At 49.4% G+C, this 20,380-nt stretch overlaps 1 protein-coding gene across 4 annotated transcripts in view; it reads right to left on the bottom strand.

Annotated features, from left to right (window-relative positions):
* Positions 1-20,380, bottom strand: part of LOC8051147 (protein kinase C and casein kinase substrate in neurons protein 1) — a 93,096-nt gene that overhangs the window by 18,190 nt on the left and 54,526 nt on the right. The window contains exons 1-7 of one of the 4 annotated variants that reach the window (XM_040213289.3): positions 15,780-15,996; positions 10,790-10,862; positions 7,338-7,678; positions 5,203-5,424; positions 4,468-4,694; positions 3,665-3,785; positions 888-995 (exon numbers count right to left, since the gene is read on the bottom strand). In XM_040213289.3, the coding sequence (XP_040069223.1) occupies positions 888-995; positions 3,665-3,785; positions 4,468-4,694; positions 5,203-5,424; positions 7,338-7,667 (1,008 nt within the window). In that variant the 5' untranslated portion in view covers positions 7,668-7,678; positions 10,790-10,862; positions 15,780-15,996. Of the gene's footprint in view, positions 1-887; positions 996-3,664; positions 3,786-4,467; positions 4,695-5,202; positions 5,425-7,337; positions 7,679-10,789; positions 10,863-15,779; positions 15,997-20,380 lie in introns of those variants that run through there. The other 3 variants (XM_040213288.3, XM_040501965.2, XM_040213290.3) reach the window with 3 other exon arrangements.

Below are 20,380 nucleotides of genomic sequence, written 5' to 3'. Positions count from 1 at the left end.
AGGCATTTGTTGCGAGTAAACCCCGAGAAGGTCAAACCATCTATCTCCCTGGTTTTTCGGTTAGTGGCTTTCACAGTTTTACAAAGATGAATATTGCTTCTTTCCAAGTTTGCTTTCAAACTTTGACGAACTGTCACCACAGGAGTGGCATTCTTAAAACTGTGCAGGGACTGCCATTGTTGTCGCCAAATCAAAAAGCAAGCCGCACGGTCACTTGCTTCGGTCGCTGCTGTCAAGGCAAATTACCGTCGGAGGGGCGCGCTCGCTCAACACCTAAAGGTGTATTCACACGAGGGAGAAATCCCGGGGATTTCTCCACGGCACGCGCATCCCACGACGAAAACGTCAGGCTTTGCGGTGTGCAAAAGCCTCAAGTTTTCGTCTCGTGATGCGCGCGTGCCGGGGAGAAATCCCCGGGATTTCTCCCTCGTGTGAATACCCCTTAAATAATAGAGCTGTGAAGTTCGACTTCCTGCATCACCTACCGGCGGCCAGCGGCCAGTGTTCAATTGCCGCGTGCGGCTGGGACTTACGTTTAATTAGTGATTGGACATGAGTCAATCAGATTAAACATGAGCCAATTGGTAAGTGATTAAGTCAATTAGTGATCGAACACCAGCCAATCAGCAATCCAATACAAGGCAATCGGCGATTGAGCCCGAGCTAATCGGCAATTAAATGAGAGTCAATTGGCGATTGGACGCAAAGAAATCGGCGACCGGACACAAGCCTCGGCCACACACCACGGGAACAGCACAGCTCTAAGGCCCTGTTATCTGGGAGGTGATGGTGATGATGGCATTGAAGGAAGAAGAAAACGTCGGTCATTATGCGCCCGTGCCAGCCCCCTTTGGGAACGGGAGAGGGAGGAGGAGAGGGTGCTTTACGGGCAGCTCTTCGCCAATCTTGTGCTGGTTGACGAGGGTGATGCCGCTCTCCGGAATGGCCGCCTTCTTGCTCTTCCCGACGATGTCCCGGAATTCCTCGGAGTACTCCTAGTCAAGGGGAGACACGGGGTTGGCAGACAAGCACACACAGGCAGGGGGGGGGGGGGGGGGGGGGTTCTTACGCCCCCCCCCAAATGCCTCCCAGACGGTTACGCCCAATCTTCCAGTCAACGTGCTCGGCTGCACTACCGGCGATGAGCCATGTTCCATTCACGCCTAAGCCGACAGCGCAGTGGGAACTATAGGCTCGCTGGACTAATCAACCGCCTCCTTTTTGTCATCCAACCCTGCTGTCCGAGCGTGGGTACAGGCGGGGGCGTGATCAGGTGCCAAAAGATAGACGTACAACCAGTCTAATAAGTACGTGGCTTCCATCCAGACAGTTAAGTAGTTACTTCTACCTAGTTACTTTTTTTGGTAACGAGTAACCTATTTAGTTACTTCTTCTGGAAAAGGAACAAGTAACATACTTAGTTACTTTTGAGGCCAAGTAACAAGTAATGGTATTTCGTTACTTTTGAGGAGTGACGCGTACAACACCGTTCAAACAGACTCCATTTAATTCTAACAAGGGTACGAGTCTATTACGACAAAGGCAGATGGGCAACCCGAGAAACAACTAAACAGAATGACAGTATAGCAACGTTTATCGCTGAACACGCCAGTCGAACTCTACAGCTGCAAATGTCGTTCACCCAGAGAACGCAAGAAGGTTCGTTGGTTGAACCTCCTAAAGTAATGTACAGACTAAATGTAAACCCGAAGGTTGCCAACATGAGAAGGCACAGAGCCCATCATCAACGTTGAACTTTTGAAGCAGAGAAAATGAAAGAGAGAGGGGAACCCCAGATTCACCAGCTCTTCCGGAAGCACAACACTGCCGTTCTTTCGAGCGCGTCAGTAGAACGACTTTTCAGCGTTGCCGGAAATGTATTTTCAAGAAAGAGGGGAATCTTAATTGAAGAATTCGTGGCAGCTGCCCTATAGTTCTAGTATGATCTACCTATTTCACGAAGTCTGAAAATTTGCCGTCGTCCCACTTCTTTATGAAACATGCAACTGAGTCTCTTGCTGTTTTCTTTTTTTGCACCGAGAAAAAGGAAGGCAACAAATCTTTCCCTTACTTGGCACGAAAAAATAAAAAGGTTAAACGACGTATATGCGTTACGTTTTGTGACAGTGTGAATTCCTCTCAAGCAGCGATGGACGGATACAAACAAAAATGTCAATCACGAGGACGTAGCCCACGGTACAAAGTCTGCCACAAGTGACTTCTCTAATAGCAATAGAACAAATTAACTGCAAGAGCACATTCCCTTTAACTTAGTGTACCGATGTCATTTTGTCTCCTGCCTACACAAATTTTGGCCGATTAAAATAACCCCCGTGACCCCGAGCCCCCCCCGACATCGAGATACTACCGCATTCGCGCGTTAGCGAACTTCTACAAAGATGTGACCTGGAAGGTTCGAACTGTAAAGCAAAAATACATCTAGCTAGGAATCCAACTCTTTTCCTTGCAAAACCTTTAGGTCAAATACCAGAGGCTGGGGGTAGGGTGAAGTGCACAAATCTCCGGAGAAAAATGCGTCAACCACAATAAACACGCATTAAGCGGACAGACATGGGATGCACACATCATGCATTACCTGCAATCCGGTGCCACATACTAAATGACACTGAGCCCAGTAAGCATTCCTTTGGCGTCCGAAGCGAATCAAATTGCGCATTGAGCAGCATAGCCAAGCAGGAATCCAAGCCAGCCAAAATATTAACGAGAGGAGAGGAGGTTTTCCGTCTAGGGACACAGCATTGCCGTGCCAGTTATGCAACACATGCAATATTTGCGCCCTGAATTTGCCATTCTCCATTTTTTTTTTGTTTATAGATACTACTTTTATTCCTTCAAAGAAATGCCAGAAGAGTGGCACAATATAAAAAGCACCCTCATCACGGTGAACCTACTAACAATCAACGTGTTGGATGAACACTGGTTCACATTATATGTGCAATCAGATCCCCAAGGTTGAGAAAATATTTTATGGCCACTGCATTTTTGGGGTTTCAGCATTAGGCATGCTCTCTCTCCACTGTTCATCCCGTGGTTTCAGACATTTTAAACTGGGAACAGTTTCAGAACCTGACAGTACAAGATTCTAATGGAACCCTTTTTGTTTGCCCAGAAATGCTGTGCAGACACCATTTATGCCTCACTTCATCTGACGCCGAACCAAACGTTTGCAAAAAAGAGAACACATCCGCTTCTGGAGATATTCGTGCAATTCAGCGTAGCTCACTTGGGTGCATATGCACTTGACAAAACCCTAAAATGAGTTTGAGTCTAGCTAGTGGCATAACCTCTACAGGAGCTTGCCAGGTCGATTCTGAAGGTTCCATGCAGGCCAAGAGAGTATAGAAATGCTCCGAGATGCAATCGGATTCACCGCAGGAACAAATTTGCCTTACGAAACACATTTTACGGGATACCTTTCATTGAAGAGAACATAGATTTGAATATAGTGGAAAACAGCCTTCCAACTTCACTTAAAAATGAAGCCTTACTTGAACCAGGCACCAGTATACATGTACAGGCTGCAGTTGACTGCCGCCAATCATTCAACCACCGGTTGTGTTGCATGGACTCTAGAGCCTCCAACCTGACCACACTCGCTTCCCACTCGTCAGTTGGCCCGCAGAGTGGTGTGCCGCGAGCTCACCTCAAACTGTGGCCAATTCATGGCCATCCCGACCCCGTGGTTGTTGGACCACCACTTGAGGTCCTTGGAAGCATCCGCATTCTGGATGGTGTGCCGATACTCCTCGTAGATCTGCGGCAGCCTGCACACAGTCATACACAGCATCACCCGCTGTAAACCTCACTTAGTTAGAGCAATCAGTCAGCTTCAAGCATTTATCTGAGCTACCCTATACAACCCACAGTCGAGAAAAATTCCTAGAAAAATCCGACGCCCATTCTGGACTGGAAATAAAAAAGCATCGTCCCCCAGCCCATTAGGTCTGTGACACGAAGGACATATAAGACGGGTACCAAGTTTGAGACACTCTGTCCCTACTTCCCCTTTTAGGCATTTCAGTCCTTGCTCCAGTTTCAGGTTTTTGGTATCATGGTAAACGTCCACCAGCTTGCATGCACTATAATTGTAGTTTAGCCACCAGGTATCTCCTGAATAAAATTTTAAGCCCCAAGTTATACTGTTAGTGCATGGTCGCTGCCCAATGCCCCGTCTGCATGTGTGCAGGAAAGATGGTTGGTGGAGAGATGGTTGTACAAAACGTGCCAGAATGCAACAATAGCATCTATATTGCCAGTTCCAAAAATAAAATGTGGACATTCCAAATTTTTTGGCTTTAGGTTTTTCGGTAACAGACAGCAAGGGTGGTGGCCTTTGGACGAATACGGCCTTTATGAGGAAAGTATACAGGGCACAAATACGGGGCATCTCCTTACGACCAAGTTGTTACCACAGACGCAGCGAGAGATAATGGGAAGCAGACATACTCTGGGTCTGTGGAGATGTTGAGGCAGGCGTGGATGCCAAAGAGCATCTCCTTGAAGAAGTGCAGGCGGCGCTGCTCAAACTCCTGGCACTTGTCGAAGACCACAGTCATGTCCTCCATGTACTTGGCATTGTACTCGTTGATCTCCTGCAGCGAGGCCTCGTAGCGCTCGCGCGTGCGCTGCACCTCCTCCTTGCAGCGCTGCACGCGGTCCTGCAGCTTCTTCACCTGCATGGCAGCACCCACCCGCGCACAAAACACCTAATCACAACCGGGAACTCGTCAAACTTAAAACAACGAGGGGTCTGGGATTGGCCGTTTGGTGTACCCACAGGCACACCAGATGTCCAATCGCAACTGGGCGCTTGACGAACTTGAACAACTAGGGTGCTCCCGATAGCGTTCGGGTGTTTGGTGCACTCACCTGTGCACCAAACACCCGATCACAACCAGGCACTTGTTGAAACAATAAGGGGGCTCCTTTGTAGCAATTCGGTGTTCAGTGCACTGAGCACGCGATCACGAGCAGGCACTTGCTAAACCCAAAACAATGAGGGGTCTCCGATTGAGCCTACGGTGCCTGTGCACCAAACACCCTACCACAACTGGGGACTTGACAAACTTGATTGATGAAGGAACTCCTGATAACGATTGGCTGTTTGGTGTATGCATCAAACATATAGTCACAACCGGGCGCAAACGAGAGCATTCACCGCAGACTGAGGGAGACAGAGACCTGGTCCGGGGACAGAGACGTGTCGGCCCCTGCGTTGCGTTCCTGGTTAGTGGCAGAGCGTTCCCCCTTGCATGCCGCATGGTAATCTGTCCGTGACCGGTCCACCTTGGCCAGTAGCTTGGCCCAGGGCTTCTGGGCCTTCTTGAAAGCTTCGTCCAGTTCCCGCCGCTCCCGCAGTTGCATCATCGACCGGTGGAAGTTCTCCTTCTGCCAGCCCTTCACCTGTGTACCAGAGGTTGAAATTTTGGGTTGAACTCTTTATTGTATAGAAATGTGAAATGTGTTGTTTTTTCTCTTTTTTTTTTCCTGTAACCACCCTGAACAAAATGAAAAGTATTAACAAATAATAAGTAAACTCACAACCACCTCAAAACAAAGAGAGCTGTTCCCTCACCCTCAAACTCACCACTAGAACACAAACTTCCACCTTCATGGCTGAACTTCCTTTCAGACTCACCAATCACCCCACTAGATTTTACTTCTGGAGTACCTCAAAGAAATGTCCTGGGGACGCTATCGTTTTTAATCTACGTCAATGATATTATTTTTACTGTTGTCCCGGACGTAAGCACGAGACTACTTGCGGACGATTGCGTATTATTTAAAGATATAACACGCACCAATGATCAAAGCACACTAAATATGAGTTTGCATTATACAGTCTAATCTCGTTAATTCATACTCGAGAGGGAAGGAAAATTTGTGTGAATAAAGCAAAGGTTGAATTACCGGGAGCTTCCTCCCATAGAGACACATAGGATGGGACCAGCATGTTAGTTTGAATTATTCACAAGTTTGAATTAAGAGAGTTTGAATTAACGAGATTCGACTGTATACAGGATTGGTGTGATTATTGCAAGATGTCCTTGAATCTTGAAAAAACTGACTCTTAGAATCACAAATTAAAAGAAGCCTCTTTCTTCTCAGTACGATATTAAGGGTTATAACGTCGCTGAGGTAGATCACTACAAGTATCTTGGGCTGATAATTGACAAGAGTGAACTTAAACATATAGATAACATTACATCTGCTGCTTTTAGAAAGCTTGGTCATATTAGTCACAAACTAAAGAACTCACTAAACAATGTCAAATGAATAGACTAAAATACGCTCATGAGATCTAAACTTGAATATGGAAGCATAGTGTGGAATCCTTTTGTTCAACGCCGCGTGGGCTGGGCGGTATCAAGCGATAGATAGGCGATGGCACCGGTGACTCTCGGAACCAACCAACCCTTATTCCCCAACTTTCCCTTATATACATAGGCGATGCACACCTAGCGCCATCTCGGGAATCTGAAGCTAAACCTGGCAACATTTGATTGGCGACCCCTACACCTTTTACTAAAAAAAGACAGATAAGCTAGAAAGAGTTCAAACATGGGCAGTTAGATTTAATTAGTGAATTAAGCGGTTGGACTCTCCTTCCTCCCTGATGCAAATGAACAATATTGAATTGGTGCAGGAGCGAAGGAAAATAGCAAGGCTTAGGTTTCTGTTTGTTCTCACAAATGATAAGCTTTCTATTATTGCAACGCAAATCTAAAACAGATCACCGCTAGACAGACCAGACCTCACCAGCCACGTGACCCGACTCCTCGCTTTGCTCGCACTAACCTTTTCAAATTTCTTTTTTTCAAGGATGATTAATCATTGGAATTCCCTTCCTCCTGAGGAACTTTCCTCTTTCCAATTCACGATTGCATAGGTTTCTTATTGCTACTTTACGTTTTGCTCCCGGTGGCTTGTTGCGTTTCTGTACAATCTTGTTTTTGTTGCATTTTTGTCGAAGATTTTGTGGTGTGCATTTTCTGGTAATGCGGACAATATATTTGGTTCTATTCACTCACTGCTGCTTGGATTATCATGGTCTGCACTATGTCATAAATTATGAACAAAACCAAAAAACACTTCCTAAATGACAAGGCCGTAGTCCTTTCCCCAACTACCAGAGGTCGGCACGAGACCGGACAAGAGCACCACGTTGGCACCACGCCGATTCGAGCGCCAATTCGAGTGCTGAAATCCACTCCCCATGCCAACCTCCCGCGGGCAATGCGGGGAATCCGGCACTAAGGCACCGTTGTCCAGGAGTCGCCGACCACGACGCAGAAGGAGAGTGCGGAGGGGCAAACCTGCGGCACGACGTCGTTGAGCAGGCGGTCCCTGACGCGGAGGTGCATCTCGCAGGTGCGCTCGGCCTCGAGCAGGGCCCCCTTCCAGGCAGCCTCCGTGGTGCCGTACTCGGGCCCCTTGTCGATGAGGTCCGCCCACTTGCGTGCCCAGGCCCTGAGTCCCTTGGCGTAGGCCTTCTCCACCTCCGACCGCTCCTGCACCAGCTGCACCAGGTCAGAGCAGAGCCGGTGGCCATCCTCCGTGCGCTTGCTCGTGCGCTTGTAGTTGCCGGGCTCCCAGAAGCTTTCGCTGCCAGCCACTAGCAGGGCCTCGTCGCTGTGGTGAGACATGCCGCCCACACCTGCAAAGAAGCCACCCCTCTTCAACACTCCGTTTCGCTCTGAATCCGATAGCAGACGATGCCACAATCCATCGGGGTCGATCTGGCTGCACTCAAAGTGCACTTGTCGTTTCACTTAGTCTGCTGTCAAGTGATGGGGGAGACCTTTTGCACTGTTAAAAGTTGTCTCATTGATCATACGAAAAAAAGTGCTCATACTGTCCACTAAACAAATGTGCAAGAGCATGGCCACAGTGAACCTACGTAACGAAAATGTCCTCGGTGACCCTTATAGTTAGGCTAAGTTAATGTTTGTGTTCCTTCCAGTTTGAATTGTGCTCCATTTAATGTGCCTGTTCGTCGCTGCTGCGGCATTCGATTACTTCCATTGCGGAAATGCCGATATATCCGGTGACTTGCCAAGTTCCCATGAGCAGTTGGGAAAATTTAATGTTGAGGTAGAATTTTCTGTGCGAGCACGATTTCAGAAGGGGGGTTCAAAACCCCCTTCTGAGACGTGTTACCTCCCCCGTCTCCAAAACCTTCGGCTTTCAAAAGAACACTCAGAGGCACTCTCCATACTGGCTTACCCCGCTTGCTCCCACCGCTGCCGCCCCGCCCCGCCCCCCCCCCCCCCCCCCCCCCCCCACCTCCCCCCAATCCCTTGAGTCACATTATCGCTCGACCTTGTGTGGCCGAGTCCAGAACAATGCAATTCTGTGCATTGTTCGAATATTGAGGTCGGAGAGTTTGACACACGACTTCAATTTCTACAAGAAGTGGAGTTGGGCTACTTATTGTAACAGCTTAAAGGGGCCCAGCAATCATATTTAAGCGTCTACCTTTTTTGAGGTTTCCACGTCTCTTGGGGTTCGGGCAAGCCAGCGGGCACGGAGAGAGTAACTAAATATCAGTGCGTCGTATTTTAACCGGACAACGCGGAAACCTCCCCCACCGACGAGGGCGACCCGCGGTACCAAAAGCGCGCAAAATGTGACGACTTTGGTCCTGGGCTTACTACTGGTCAGAGCCGCTAAAAGCTTTTTTTTAGTCGAAATACAAAATATACGTGGTGCGAATCGTTTCAGATATGTATAAATGTAGTTTTTGTTCAGTATTTTAGATCAGAAAAGAAATGAATGCAGTTTATAAAGTACGGAAACAAGAAATTACTCGTTGACATACCAACCACCAAGCGGTGGAAAAGGCAGCGCATACTAGAAAGGATTAGTGGGATCAGGCGCCGACACGAAAAGGTCCCTTATGTACGCGGCGGCACTGCGGTCGTATGGACAGGAGGATCCAACTGGCTCCGAGCGTTCCAAAGGCCTTTGGCGAGAAGCTTTGTCTCGCGGTTCGGCCGTTTCGCGGTATGGCAGCGCGAAGTGGCTCGCATTCTGAACTGATCTTTACCCCGTGTTTGCTGTCGTTTGTGGCCAATAAAGTGTCATGCCGAATTGGTGTTTAATCGCGCAACAAATGCAATTAGAGCCGCTCTGGCTGCCCGCTGCATACAGCCTATCCAGAACATGCTTTAGTGGCGCCCTCCCGCGCCGTCGACACGGTGTGCGGCAGCCGTGAGCGCTCGCGATGAGCCCACTACCCCTCCTCTAGTTCACGGCCGCTCAAGCAACCAAGGACGTCATGAGGGAGGTTATTTTCTGCTTGTTTCTGTAATTTTAAGGGGAAACACTACCCAAAAAAAATCTATTTCTGCAAAAAAATTTGTTTTTGAAAAATGTTATTCGCATTTCCAATTATTTCAAAACGATAGTTTTCCTACACAGACACGCCCACTTTCATCTTTGAACATTTGCCATTTGTTTTGTGCTTCACCCAGGTTAACGAAATTCGGCACAAATGTTCTCAACATCAACAGAAACAAGCTCTGTAAATGTCATTTAGATCAGACAAGTGGTTCAAATATTAACTTTTTTGGGTAGTGTCCCCCCTTAATTTGCTTATAACTTTTAAAATACAGCGAATTTTGAGAAAATAAAAGTTTCACTAAGTTACTACGTTAACTGCGCTCAGGTTCGGTGCAATTTAAAAACCAGTAAAAAAGTCCTTGCAGGGCCCCTTTAAGAAAACAGTGCGAGAAAAATGGAGGACTAGAGGAAGGAGGAGCACACACAACATAGTGCTGATTGGCAACAGACAACTTTACTTCTGCACGAAACAGCAAGTAAACAAGAGATGAAAAAGATAGAAACAAAACAACCAACCCAATAAAACGCACAGGATGCCGACACAATCGTGATTCAACCATTTTAGAAGCTTCCTTTTTTTGCCACATGAAAATAAACCATACTACTATTACTGCTAGTATTATAAGGTACTTTCCTTCTTCAAGGCACTCTATGTGTGTTTCAATGCCGAAGACCCACACGAAATTACAACTGTATTTGCCATTCCCTTGTAACAGTCTAAGCACCACCGTTAAAGAGGACTCCGAAGATAACAGCACCACTTTCCTCCGGACTGCGTTTTTGGCTACCTCCAAAAAGATATGGCATGCGAAAAGATATGGTATGCGAAAACATAAACAACCTTCGAGGGAGTGGCGGAAACCTGCCAGCTCTGTCGGACCCATATCGGGAGACATTCTCGCACCGATAGATAGCCCAGAAAGGCATTTTGGGTCGACCTCGCAACACAACAAGCACTGCGTCCAACAGGATATCGGAAACGGGCCGCCTACGTGACTGACAGAGGGGTTGGTGCCAGGTTTCCGTCAGCCACGAGATAACCACAGCATCGTGCGCGACCATAGCGCCTGCAATGCGTCTCCGTCTGGCGTGTTTACCACGTCTTCAAATCTGGCCCCTCAATTTCCGCCCGATGACACCAGGGCAGTCATAGGATCGAGACGTCTGACAGTATGCCACGCCGGCTTTCGTAAAGTCATTTGTGGCCACTTCAGGACACTGGGGGCCACCTTTGATGCGTGGGCGGGATAGGGCGCTAAACACACCAGTCGAATGCGCATCCAGGCACCACAATCAAAGCTGTGTCAACAATCGTGCAGTGCACTGACCTTCGATGACATGAAACGCGACCATGCACCGTGAACTCCAGACCGATCCCCCAAAAGTGCATGGCACCGGGGATCTGGCCGAGGTTCGTGCCCACCTGAAGCAGCGGCGTTCCCGGTCAGCAGGTCCCAGTGGCCAGCATCGACTTCAGGCCCACCAGAAAGTCAGCTCTGGGGGAAAGAAGGAGAAAGGTCACGCGGGCAATCTACACGCCATGTTCGCAGCTACTTCCCAGGTAGCCAGGTGGACCGGTGGCAAAGTGTTTTAACATGACGCAGCTCGGGGCACGTGAAGCAGAAGCTCGAGCTGCAGAACCCAGGAATTTCGGGTCCAATCCACATCCCTGCCCATTTGAATATGGACGAGCGTCGATTGTACCGGCGTGTGGTCGTGTATCGCTACTACATGATGCATGTTAAAGACCCTGGGCTAGCAGTTGTGCTGCATTGGCAATATTTTTCTTCTTAGGCGGAGACACCGTCTCACTGTCCGAACATGCAAGCAACAGAAAAATTCTGAGGTGGTTACTGTCTGCAGCAGTCCAAATAGCCCAGCACGCCTGATTATGTGGATTACCTGTTACAAAAAGACAACCTCTCATGGATTGTGACTTAGCTCTGAAGAAGCTTGCACATCACAAGTTTGTACTGTGAGGTTTCTGAAGTTTTTCTTTCAAGTCCAGAGTAATTAAAAGAAATCATCTCATGGTTCCTATCATTAAGGCAACACCTCGACCCAAGGTTGAAAAGATTGCATCAGGCAAGATCTCATACAGGGCATCCCAACAAACATGCATCCAGCTTAAATAAAAAGATAAAATAAAAAAAGAAGTGTTTTACGAAAATGAAACAAACTGCACATTGCCAGCAAGTGTCTTGCAAAAGTGCTAACATTTTTCCATTGGGCCCGATTGATCGAGTTGGACGAAACACAACAATAACATAGAGGCGAAAACCACGGGAGGGGAGTGAGTCAAACATGCAATCTTCAACAGTCTGGGCAAAAATGCCCACTTCCATTGGGGCCGGTTCTGTGCTTCCCAACTCGAGAACGAAACATTATCTAAACTCACGGCTTTCACCTTTGTCCTAGGTAGAAAATTCCCTTCAACATAATTTTTTCCCTTCAAAATAGAAAATTACTTTTTTCCTCCACAATTTGATGTGAAATCGCACCCTCATTCATATTCCACCAAAAATGCGATAGGATGCAGCAGAGTGCGAGCAATGGCGCAAAACGGCATAAGCTAAATAGCAATCCCATCACTCGGTCGTCGCATCGCATACTTCTGACCACCATGTGTACGTGTGTGTGTGTGAAAGAAAAAGGTAGAAAGAAGCAGCTTTTTTTTTTTTTGGGGGGGGGGGGGGGGGGGTTTGAGTGACGGCTGGGCAAATCTGGGACGCAAAAGAGGGTCCTGGTAAGAGGGGAGCTCCTTTAGCCCCCTCCCTGGCGGCCATCGGAGGGCTCTTTGGATGACGTCATGTGCAAGCCATGTATAGACCAACTCATGTTAACAAACTAACCAGAGCAACTCTTAGTGGATGCCGTCGGCGCTGCACATGTGCGATAAACTGGGGGCAAGAAGCTCGCCATTGCCCATAAACCATTAAAATGCAATGTTGTCGGCGTCAATGTTGGGGGCGTGGCAAGTGCGAGGTGCTTGGGGTTTTGTGTCGCGGCGGAGAGGCGCTATTCTAAAACCCTTGCATAGCGTGCGCTAACGCAAGTGCAAAACTTAGAGCGTGCGCTAAAATTGTGTACATTATTCTAAAACTCCCTGCTGGCTAGATGGTGCAAAATAACTTCGATCTTGAAATAACAGCGGTGATGTCACCATGGTAAACACTTGCTAATAAGTAAAAGAAAACACTTATTTTTGCTCCTCAGAAACTGAATTGCATCCTGTCAGTTCTGTTTGTAGATACCTCTAGAGCGCGACCAGCACGACGATGTGTAATCGATTGAGGACCGAGAGAAGCGTCAATTTGCGATACATTTCACGACCAAACAACCCATGACTGTATGCATGATCCGGAAGCAACCATTGCACGCTGGCAGAAGTTTGAGCAAGAACTGCCGACCAGTGACGCAAAGGCAGGTCGATCCCACAGACTGCCACAAAAAGCAGAAACGCTGTCACGGAACTTGTCCCCCCTTAGCCGCCAAGTTACATTTTAAGAAGGTTGCTCCACTTCTTCCAACGAAGTGCGTACAGCGTAGGAACAAAGCAGCAACGATAACGTGACCATGACTCAAAGATATATGACCTGCGCACGTACCGCCGTGAAATGCACGCCGCATTGTTGGCCGTGAAACCGCGACGCGCTATCCTCCCGTATCACATGATGGGCCCGTGGCTATGTGTCCCGCACGCCGCTGCGCTCCTTCCAAAGGTCACGTGACGATCACATAGCACTGATTGACTTTAGATCGCTCGCAGTGCCGGCTTCGCTCGTTTCGCTGACATCTGCAGCACATCGCGCAGCTGACCGCGCAACGCGGCAGTGGCGTACCAACTTGTTTTTGAGTGGGGGGCAAACCAGACCCCCCCCCCCCCCCCCCCCCAAGGCCGGGCGGCAGTGCCCTTGGTATCCCTCGGGCCCCGCCGGCCAGTGTTTGCCCTGCCCGGTGGCGCGGCTGCTTCAGGGGGGGGGGGCAAAACACATACCTTGCCCCCCCACTCTGAGAGCTGGGGGGGGCAAGCACCCCCCTTGCCCCCCCCGGTTGGTACGCCCATGCAACGCGGTATCCTCGCAGCGCGTGTTGCAGCTTCTCGCATCGAGTCTGCCGCTTGGGGCGCGTCGGGGATCCCTTAACAATGACGTCATTCGCAGGCCTTGCTTGCAGATAGTGTGCTGCCAGGCGCGCAACTGCAGCGGTAGCTGAGACGCTGTAGTTCGCCGACTCGTTTTAGACCGCTCCGATAGTAGCCCATGCCACGCCTCCCGTGTTCCCGCTAACTGCGATTAAAGGGGCGATGCAACAATTTTTGTACTTTGCGCAAATACCACTTAGAACAGATCCCGACGTTAATGACCTATGAAACACCCGTTCGTTTTTTACCCCACACAACAGAAGTCCCAGAAAAAAAAAATTAAAGAAAAACGAGAACGTTCACTCCCTCAACTCGCAGCCAGAACAAGTGGCCACGTGATCTGGAGCCGATGATATGCCGCCAATGTTGATCATAGCCACGTGCTGCGGTTGGCAAAGCACGGGACACGCGCTGAGTTCCAGTCATAGTTATGGCTCGGCTATTGGCGTCGTTGCAGCGATTGGACGCGGGCGACTACCCGAATGCTTCTCGAGCTAGTAATTATCACGAGCCCAAATCGAGTGCCCACGCAGGGCTCGGGTCCAATCTATGAACCGTATTCAAATATCGTCACTTGGGTGTTCTGCGACCCCCTCGTTACGGCATCAAATTTTGCAAAGGAGAGATTGAACGAAAATAACTGCTTTTGTCCTTGAAATTTCACCGCAACAAAGGAGTTTCTTGGCCAGTGGCGTTGCGTGCGAGTATCCTCGAGTCCCACAAGTGCCAGTAAGCTCGTGTATAGTGAAAAACATTCCAACTGAATATCGTTGCACAGCTCCTTTAAGAGAGAGTTTTAGAATAGCGCACGCTAAAGTTTTGCGTACGCAAAGAATAGCGTCGTCGTCACTGCGCATGCGCCGAACGTTAACCACGTTTTGCGCTTTGCGCGCGCCAGTGTTGGGAAGTGCTTTAACTACATTGGACTTAAAGTACTACTTCAAGTAGGATTAGGAAACTTGTACTTTACATGAAGTACATTCTCTGAATATGTACTTGTACTTACAAGTATTTTTTTCTGGTACTTTCAGAGGAAAGTACAATTCCCGATTTCACAATACATTCCCTAAATTTTGTTTTTTAAATTTGTATCATGAAATGATGCCTTCTTAACTCCGAAGAAAAACTGGGAGGGATATTCTACTCTTGCCGGAAACGTGAGCGGACGACGCATCGCTCCATTTGTTCTGGTAGCGGCTTTCACATAGCTTTTTGAACTTTCGCTACTTCTCGGTCGGCCAGTGCAAGCGAGGAGGTTAAAAATATTAGGAAAGCGAAATTAATCATAATGAAGCACCTGAGACTATGGTGCGGAACAATTAAGTTTTCAAGTCGAAGTAAAAGACAACAAAGACTCCAATCTCATCTGTCACATTATGATGAATTATCACCAGCGCGCTAAGGGTCTGTGCGCTCCTCGAAGGAGGATTCGTGATGAGAAGTTGGCTAAAGCAGAGACGTGCACAGTTGAAAAATGGCGGCCCCCAGAACCATGGCTCCGGCCGCTTGGGCGACGTCGGCAGCATCCTCGCGACTGCGATTTTGCACCCGGTTTGGAAAACCCAACAAGGTGGGCAACGATCACCGGCAACTAGGTGCTTGCGTAGCGCGAACATTTCTCGGCGAAGGCACGGTGTGCGAAGGTCAGTACACGAGATTTCTCTTGCCGAGGCAACGCAGGCGGACACGACCAGTCGACCGCTCGTGTCTCATTCTCATGTTTAAACAAATCTAAAATGTCACTCTGGACCTTAAAACAATTTTTTTTTCTCAAGTTACAGCATTACGTGTGTGAAATAGATATTGTGACTATCTTGGTGGCGTTGCAAGCGCGAGATGCTTGGGCTTTTGCGTCGCGGCGGAGAAACGCTACCAACGCTACTCTAAAACTCTTGCGTAGCGTGCGCTAACGCGAGCGCTAAATTTAGCGCTATCGTGCGCTAAAACTGCGCACGTCATTCTAAAACTTTAGCATACAGCGCAGCCCACGCCGACCCCGACCGCAAAGACCGGATTTGAACACCGACAACAAGCCCTGGAAATCAAGACATCCCGGCTGGGAACCGCATGATCCCTTAGGACGGAAGCAAGCTGCCAAAAACACAAGTGAAGCAACTGCAGCAGCGCTACGGAAGCAGCCGAAATTGCGACTCTGCGGTACGACGCCCTCCCGACGTGTCACCGATGACGCACATCACCACCGACCGCACGAGCAATCCCTACAAGACTGTGCCAAGCACTGCCGGCCGTTTCGAAGAAACTGTCTCACCTACAAATGGCCGGCCTCGGGAAATAATCTTCGCCGACACGCACGTCGACGACACCGAGATCCGATCGGGCAAACGGGGCTGACCGACCGCGCACACTCCTGTTGTCTTCACCGAGGGACTTCGTCGAGCAAACCGCTGCCGCGCCAGTGGGGCCGGATCCTCCAGCAAGCTCCGTCGGGGCTTATCGGCCAGTGCTGCGCCCATCGGCCTAGAATCGGGCTGATAGCGACGCGTCCTGGTTATCGGGAAGAGCCCGGTTGGATCGCAATAGATAAGGTCTCCAGGAACGCCACCGCGCAGATAACGTCTCCGCGGGAACGCTGGAAGCCGGAGGAATTTCCGATAGACCGTTCCTTGACCGCTAGCGATGTCCACCTTGTCCTCTCGCCCGGAGTCGAAGGCTATCGTGAGGAATGGTCACGTCGAAATCGAGGACGACGTCAGTCGACCTTATCCAAGGGGGAGTCGACGTGCATCGATTCGCCTGTTGGGCTGCCCGGTCGAGTTCCAGGCACATTCGTCGGAACTATTGGGGAGATGGGGGGAGAGGCGACGGTGGTGGGACAGGGGAAAGCCCCCCTCGTTTACATAAAATATTTGAAATGTCTGACCACGCTTAAAGGGGCAGTGCAACGGTTTTAATGTTGAAAAAATTGCCAGTTTGCATTTTTCATTTTGTTTATACAAGCCCAAGTGACCAAAAACGCGTCACATTTCCCCGAAAAACTACTATTCTCCTGCGTAATCGCAAGGCAAAAAAACCATGGAGAATAGAAGGGTAGGAGAGGGCATGACGTCGGTCGCGTAGCCTCCACAAGCCATGCTCCCTTGACGCCTCGCCTCTTTCTCATTTTTTCCTTACTCTCCTCACTTCTCAGGTGAACGTGACCACGTCACGTGACCGTAGCTAGCCTCCGTCTAGCTATGGTGTACTAGAATACACCACAGCTTAGCCTTCTATCTGATAAAACCTACCGGACGGAGCGCGCGCAAGCCTGCAAGGAGTCCTTCTACAATCAACCATCCATCTCACACGTGACATGTCACGCGCACCAATCGCCAGACAGATCTGCGGTCACGCTGGGCACAAAATCGTTTAAACTTTTTACGACTAGGCTTCACCAATATTGCAACGTGCCCCCACCTAGTACTTCTAACCTCCTTGCAAAAAACGAATTATTTGCCGATCTAGAGCCGCCTGTGGCAGCTACGGGAACTAAAATGACGGCGTCTCTGGGGGATGCGCGGAAGTCAACAAACCCTGTCCCCCTCCGCTGCTACACTCGCCGTCGGCCCCGTGGCGAACCGTCCTTTGTGTCCATCGCTCGCCGCGACCTTCGGCGAGGCTAATCCTTTGAAAGTCGACAATCGCGGAGGAAGCGGCTGGGGTCTCAAGAGAGGGCCCAAGGGGAAACCACGTGAAACCCCAGAGTACGTCACTCGAAAGTCGGCGTGGAGAGTTGAGAGGCACTTCGACCTTCGATTTGTTACATTTTTTAAAATAAGAACTAGCTATCGCCAGAAAATGCGGTTTACGGTTTTTCGTTCCATAGGTGACGCAGATTAATTTCCGCAGTTAATTGGCCGAAGTCTGATAATCGTTGCACTGCCCCTTTAATGTTCTCATGAGCTTAAGAAACAAAAACACGAAAGAGGAACAGGGAAAAGCACTCTCGCCTTTAGTTTTAAAAACGTTAATTTTGAACGCGGGAATTAATTCAGCATTCAGATCGCCGCCTGAACTTTTGCACCCAAAATAAAAGTCGTCTCTAATGCAAAGGGAAAGGCTGTCCTTCGTGTTTCTTGTTCTTTCAAACCTAAGTACAAATGATCATTTTGACGCATACACAGAAGCGGACGGAAATCGTCGAGTGTTCCAGTAGGAGCACCGAACCTCCCGTAAGTTCATACAAGGATCGCAAAAATCGGGCAGTAGACCCTTTATCGTGCTAACCGCAGAACGAGAGCTTTGCTAGTGTCGATTCCCCGCAGTATAGTGCGAAAAGGGATGCGCATTCATCGTAGCTGACTAACCCGCCTGTGCTACGACCACCGCCGTGCACGATACACGCTGCAAGGGCTACGGAAGCGGAGCGCAGGCTGAGTGACACGGCATATACTCTCATCAAGAGGCTGCAGAACTTGAGACGTCGGAAGGGTTTGGCGGCTTTTGGACGCGCCTCCGACTGGTGTTTATCGCGTCCAAAAATGTGGTCCCTCGGTTTCCGACCAATGACGTCACAGAAATGTAATGCCATACGACACCTCAGTTGTGCAACTCCCGTCTTCGCCTGCCCGACCGGCTCTTTCCGATCTGTTAACTTGTTCCCAGTGTAGGAACAAGTTTTTTTTTTTTTATCTCTTTTTTTATTTATTTGTTGATATATTTAAGTAAATTTCGAATAATTATAAGCACGCAGAGTAAAGCTATAATGTTGAGCCCGAAGCTGTCTGCTTATGTCCGCTTATTAATGCACTCTGACGGGACTGCACCTTCAACCGTTTTTCTTCGCCCCTCCGTCTGACGTCACGTTTTTAGTGTGGCCAGTAGATACACAGCGTGTGGATGCGGAGAGCGCACCAGCATTCAAAACCACCCCAGCGAGTTCGACTGCCTAAAGAAATCTAATGTTAAGTGCCACCAAAAAAAAAAAAAAAAAAAATCATATATGAAAACAGTTTGTTCAAATTGGCGTTTTATGAAAGGAAACAGTTAACGAGAACTTGCTGCTTGGATATTTACTTAGCATGCAGTTTACACAAACAGGCCCGTGTTTGCCCCAAACCAGGTGTGGCCAGAGCGCTCGCGCGCAGAGACCTGCAGATTCGCGTGAAGCGTCTGAGCAGGCGCAGTTCCGAGCCCAGCGCCCCCGCGGTGCGGCCGCTGCCTATTAACGAGGTCCTTCCTTTAGTCCTTATCACGTGAACGGACAGCGGGACGTTTCATAATTATACATCCCAGCGTCGCTTGGAGGAAGCGACGCTGACCCCATAATGAAGCCGTCTCTCTCGTCGCAAACGAATAAAAAGTAGAAATCAAAAATGAAAAGAATTAATATGTGCGAACCAGACACTCCGTTTCACCTTACGTTGGACCACAGCGGGCCGTGTATACAATGCCATTTCCAGCCATTACGCTGCGAAAAGGCGCCACACGCATATCGCCGTGACCCTCGGGCTGCGTTCGGTCCACTCCGATGACCGCGGTTCCATCGACTATCAACAAAGACGGAAGTTTTAGCTGACGCGGTAGCAACGGTCGCAATGGACTCATCGTTAGCTCGCACGAGAAGTTTTGCGTCGTTTCTTTCCGAGTTAACTTCGATCGATCACGTGTCGTGTCAGCGGACTGTCTTCGGCAGTCTCCACCACAGACGCTCGCCAGCAGCGGCGCTTCGAGAGCTAGTCTGGCCACCGTGGACGGAACACGCTTCGTTTGGTCGCCAGTCTGGAAACCGTGGGTGCGCCTCGGCAAAAAATGGCGGCGCCTAGAGGCCCAAACGCCTATGCGGAGAGCAAGTTCGTCTGCTTCTTCTGCAGGGGTGTGGTGACGTCAAAGCACCGAGCTCTGATTGACTGCGATTGAAGGATGCTGGGTAGACCTCAAGGCAGCTTTCTTCGAGTTCTCCTCGCTATCCTTCAATAAAGGCAAATCATAGTTCGGCGTTCTGACGTCACCATAAGCCATGCAAAAAGAAGCAGACGAACTTGCGCCCCGCATACACAAAACTGCGCACGCGCAATACCGACAGCAGCGCCACCGTAGGGGCATGACGTCAGTTGAGCGTTTGCGTTTGCCCATTACCAAATATAACAATCGCGCGCAGAAAAAAAAAAAAAAGAAGGCACAGTATTACGGGCATTTACCGCGCGCCTGGTTTAGCCGCGGGACAGCAAACGCGCAAAGACGACCAAGCGCCGTGACGAGGCACTTTTGCCACCGCTTGATTGGTTGCGATCCGGCGAACCAGGAAGGAAGGCTAGAAGACGGGAGAAGGCTGCAGCTTCCGCGGCGCCCAAGCAGCTCGGGAGAACCGGTTTTCAAAATAAAAAGAAGGAAGAGCTACCGGGTGATGGATTAAAATAATGAGCGTAAATTGTGTCGTGCGCGTACGTGTTTGGACGACGGGCCGTTAGTCAGCCCTAATGGGTGCCTGGTGTCTCAGCTGTATAGACGAGCAATAGAGCCGTTGCAGTGCCAGCCTGGCCGTCTTCAATGTGCACCACGCAGTAGTGATTTACACGACCGCACGCCGGGACGATGCTCATCCAGATGGAAACGGGCAGGGGTGAGGGTTCGAGCTATGTGCCTGAACTCTAGATGCTATAAGTGTAGACAGAACACAAAAAGGACCGTGGAGGGGCATACAGATGTCTCGAAATGTCCTATTCTTGAGATTAGCAACGCCGTATTCACGAGCCATCTATCTGAAATCTAGTCAAAAGCTGAAACAAATTACTCACCCAAAGAACAGAAACATATGACACTTCATTCTGTGTCACCACTTGGTGCAGTACAGGCGAAGGCAACGCCAGGGGTGGGGAAAAAAAGCGAAAACTAGGAATGCTGGCTAGGAGGAGAGAAACCTTTCTCCTCTAA

This window comes from Ixodes scapularis, unplaced genomic scaffold, assembly GCF_016920785.2.
Source record: "Ixodes scapularis isolate PalLabHiFi unplaced genomic scaffold, ASM1692078v2 ptg002182l_1__unscaffolded, whole genome shotgun sequence".
Lineage (NCBI taxonomy): Eukaryota > Metazoa > Arthropoda > Arachnida > Ixodida > Ixodidae > Ixodes > Ixodes scapularis.
Note: the sequence above shows the minus strand (reverse complement) of the source record. Positions and strands in the feature narration are given on the sequence as shown.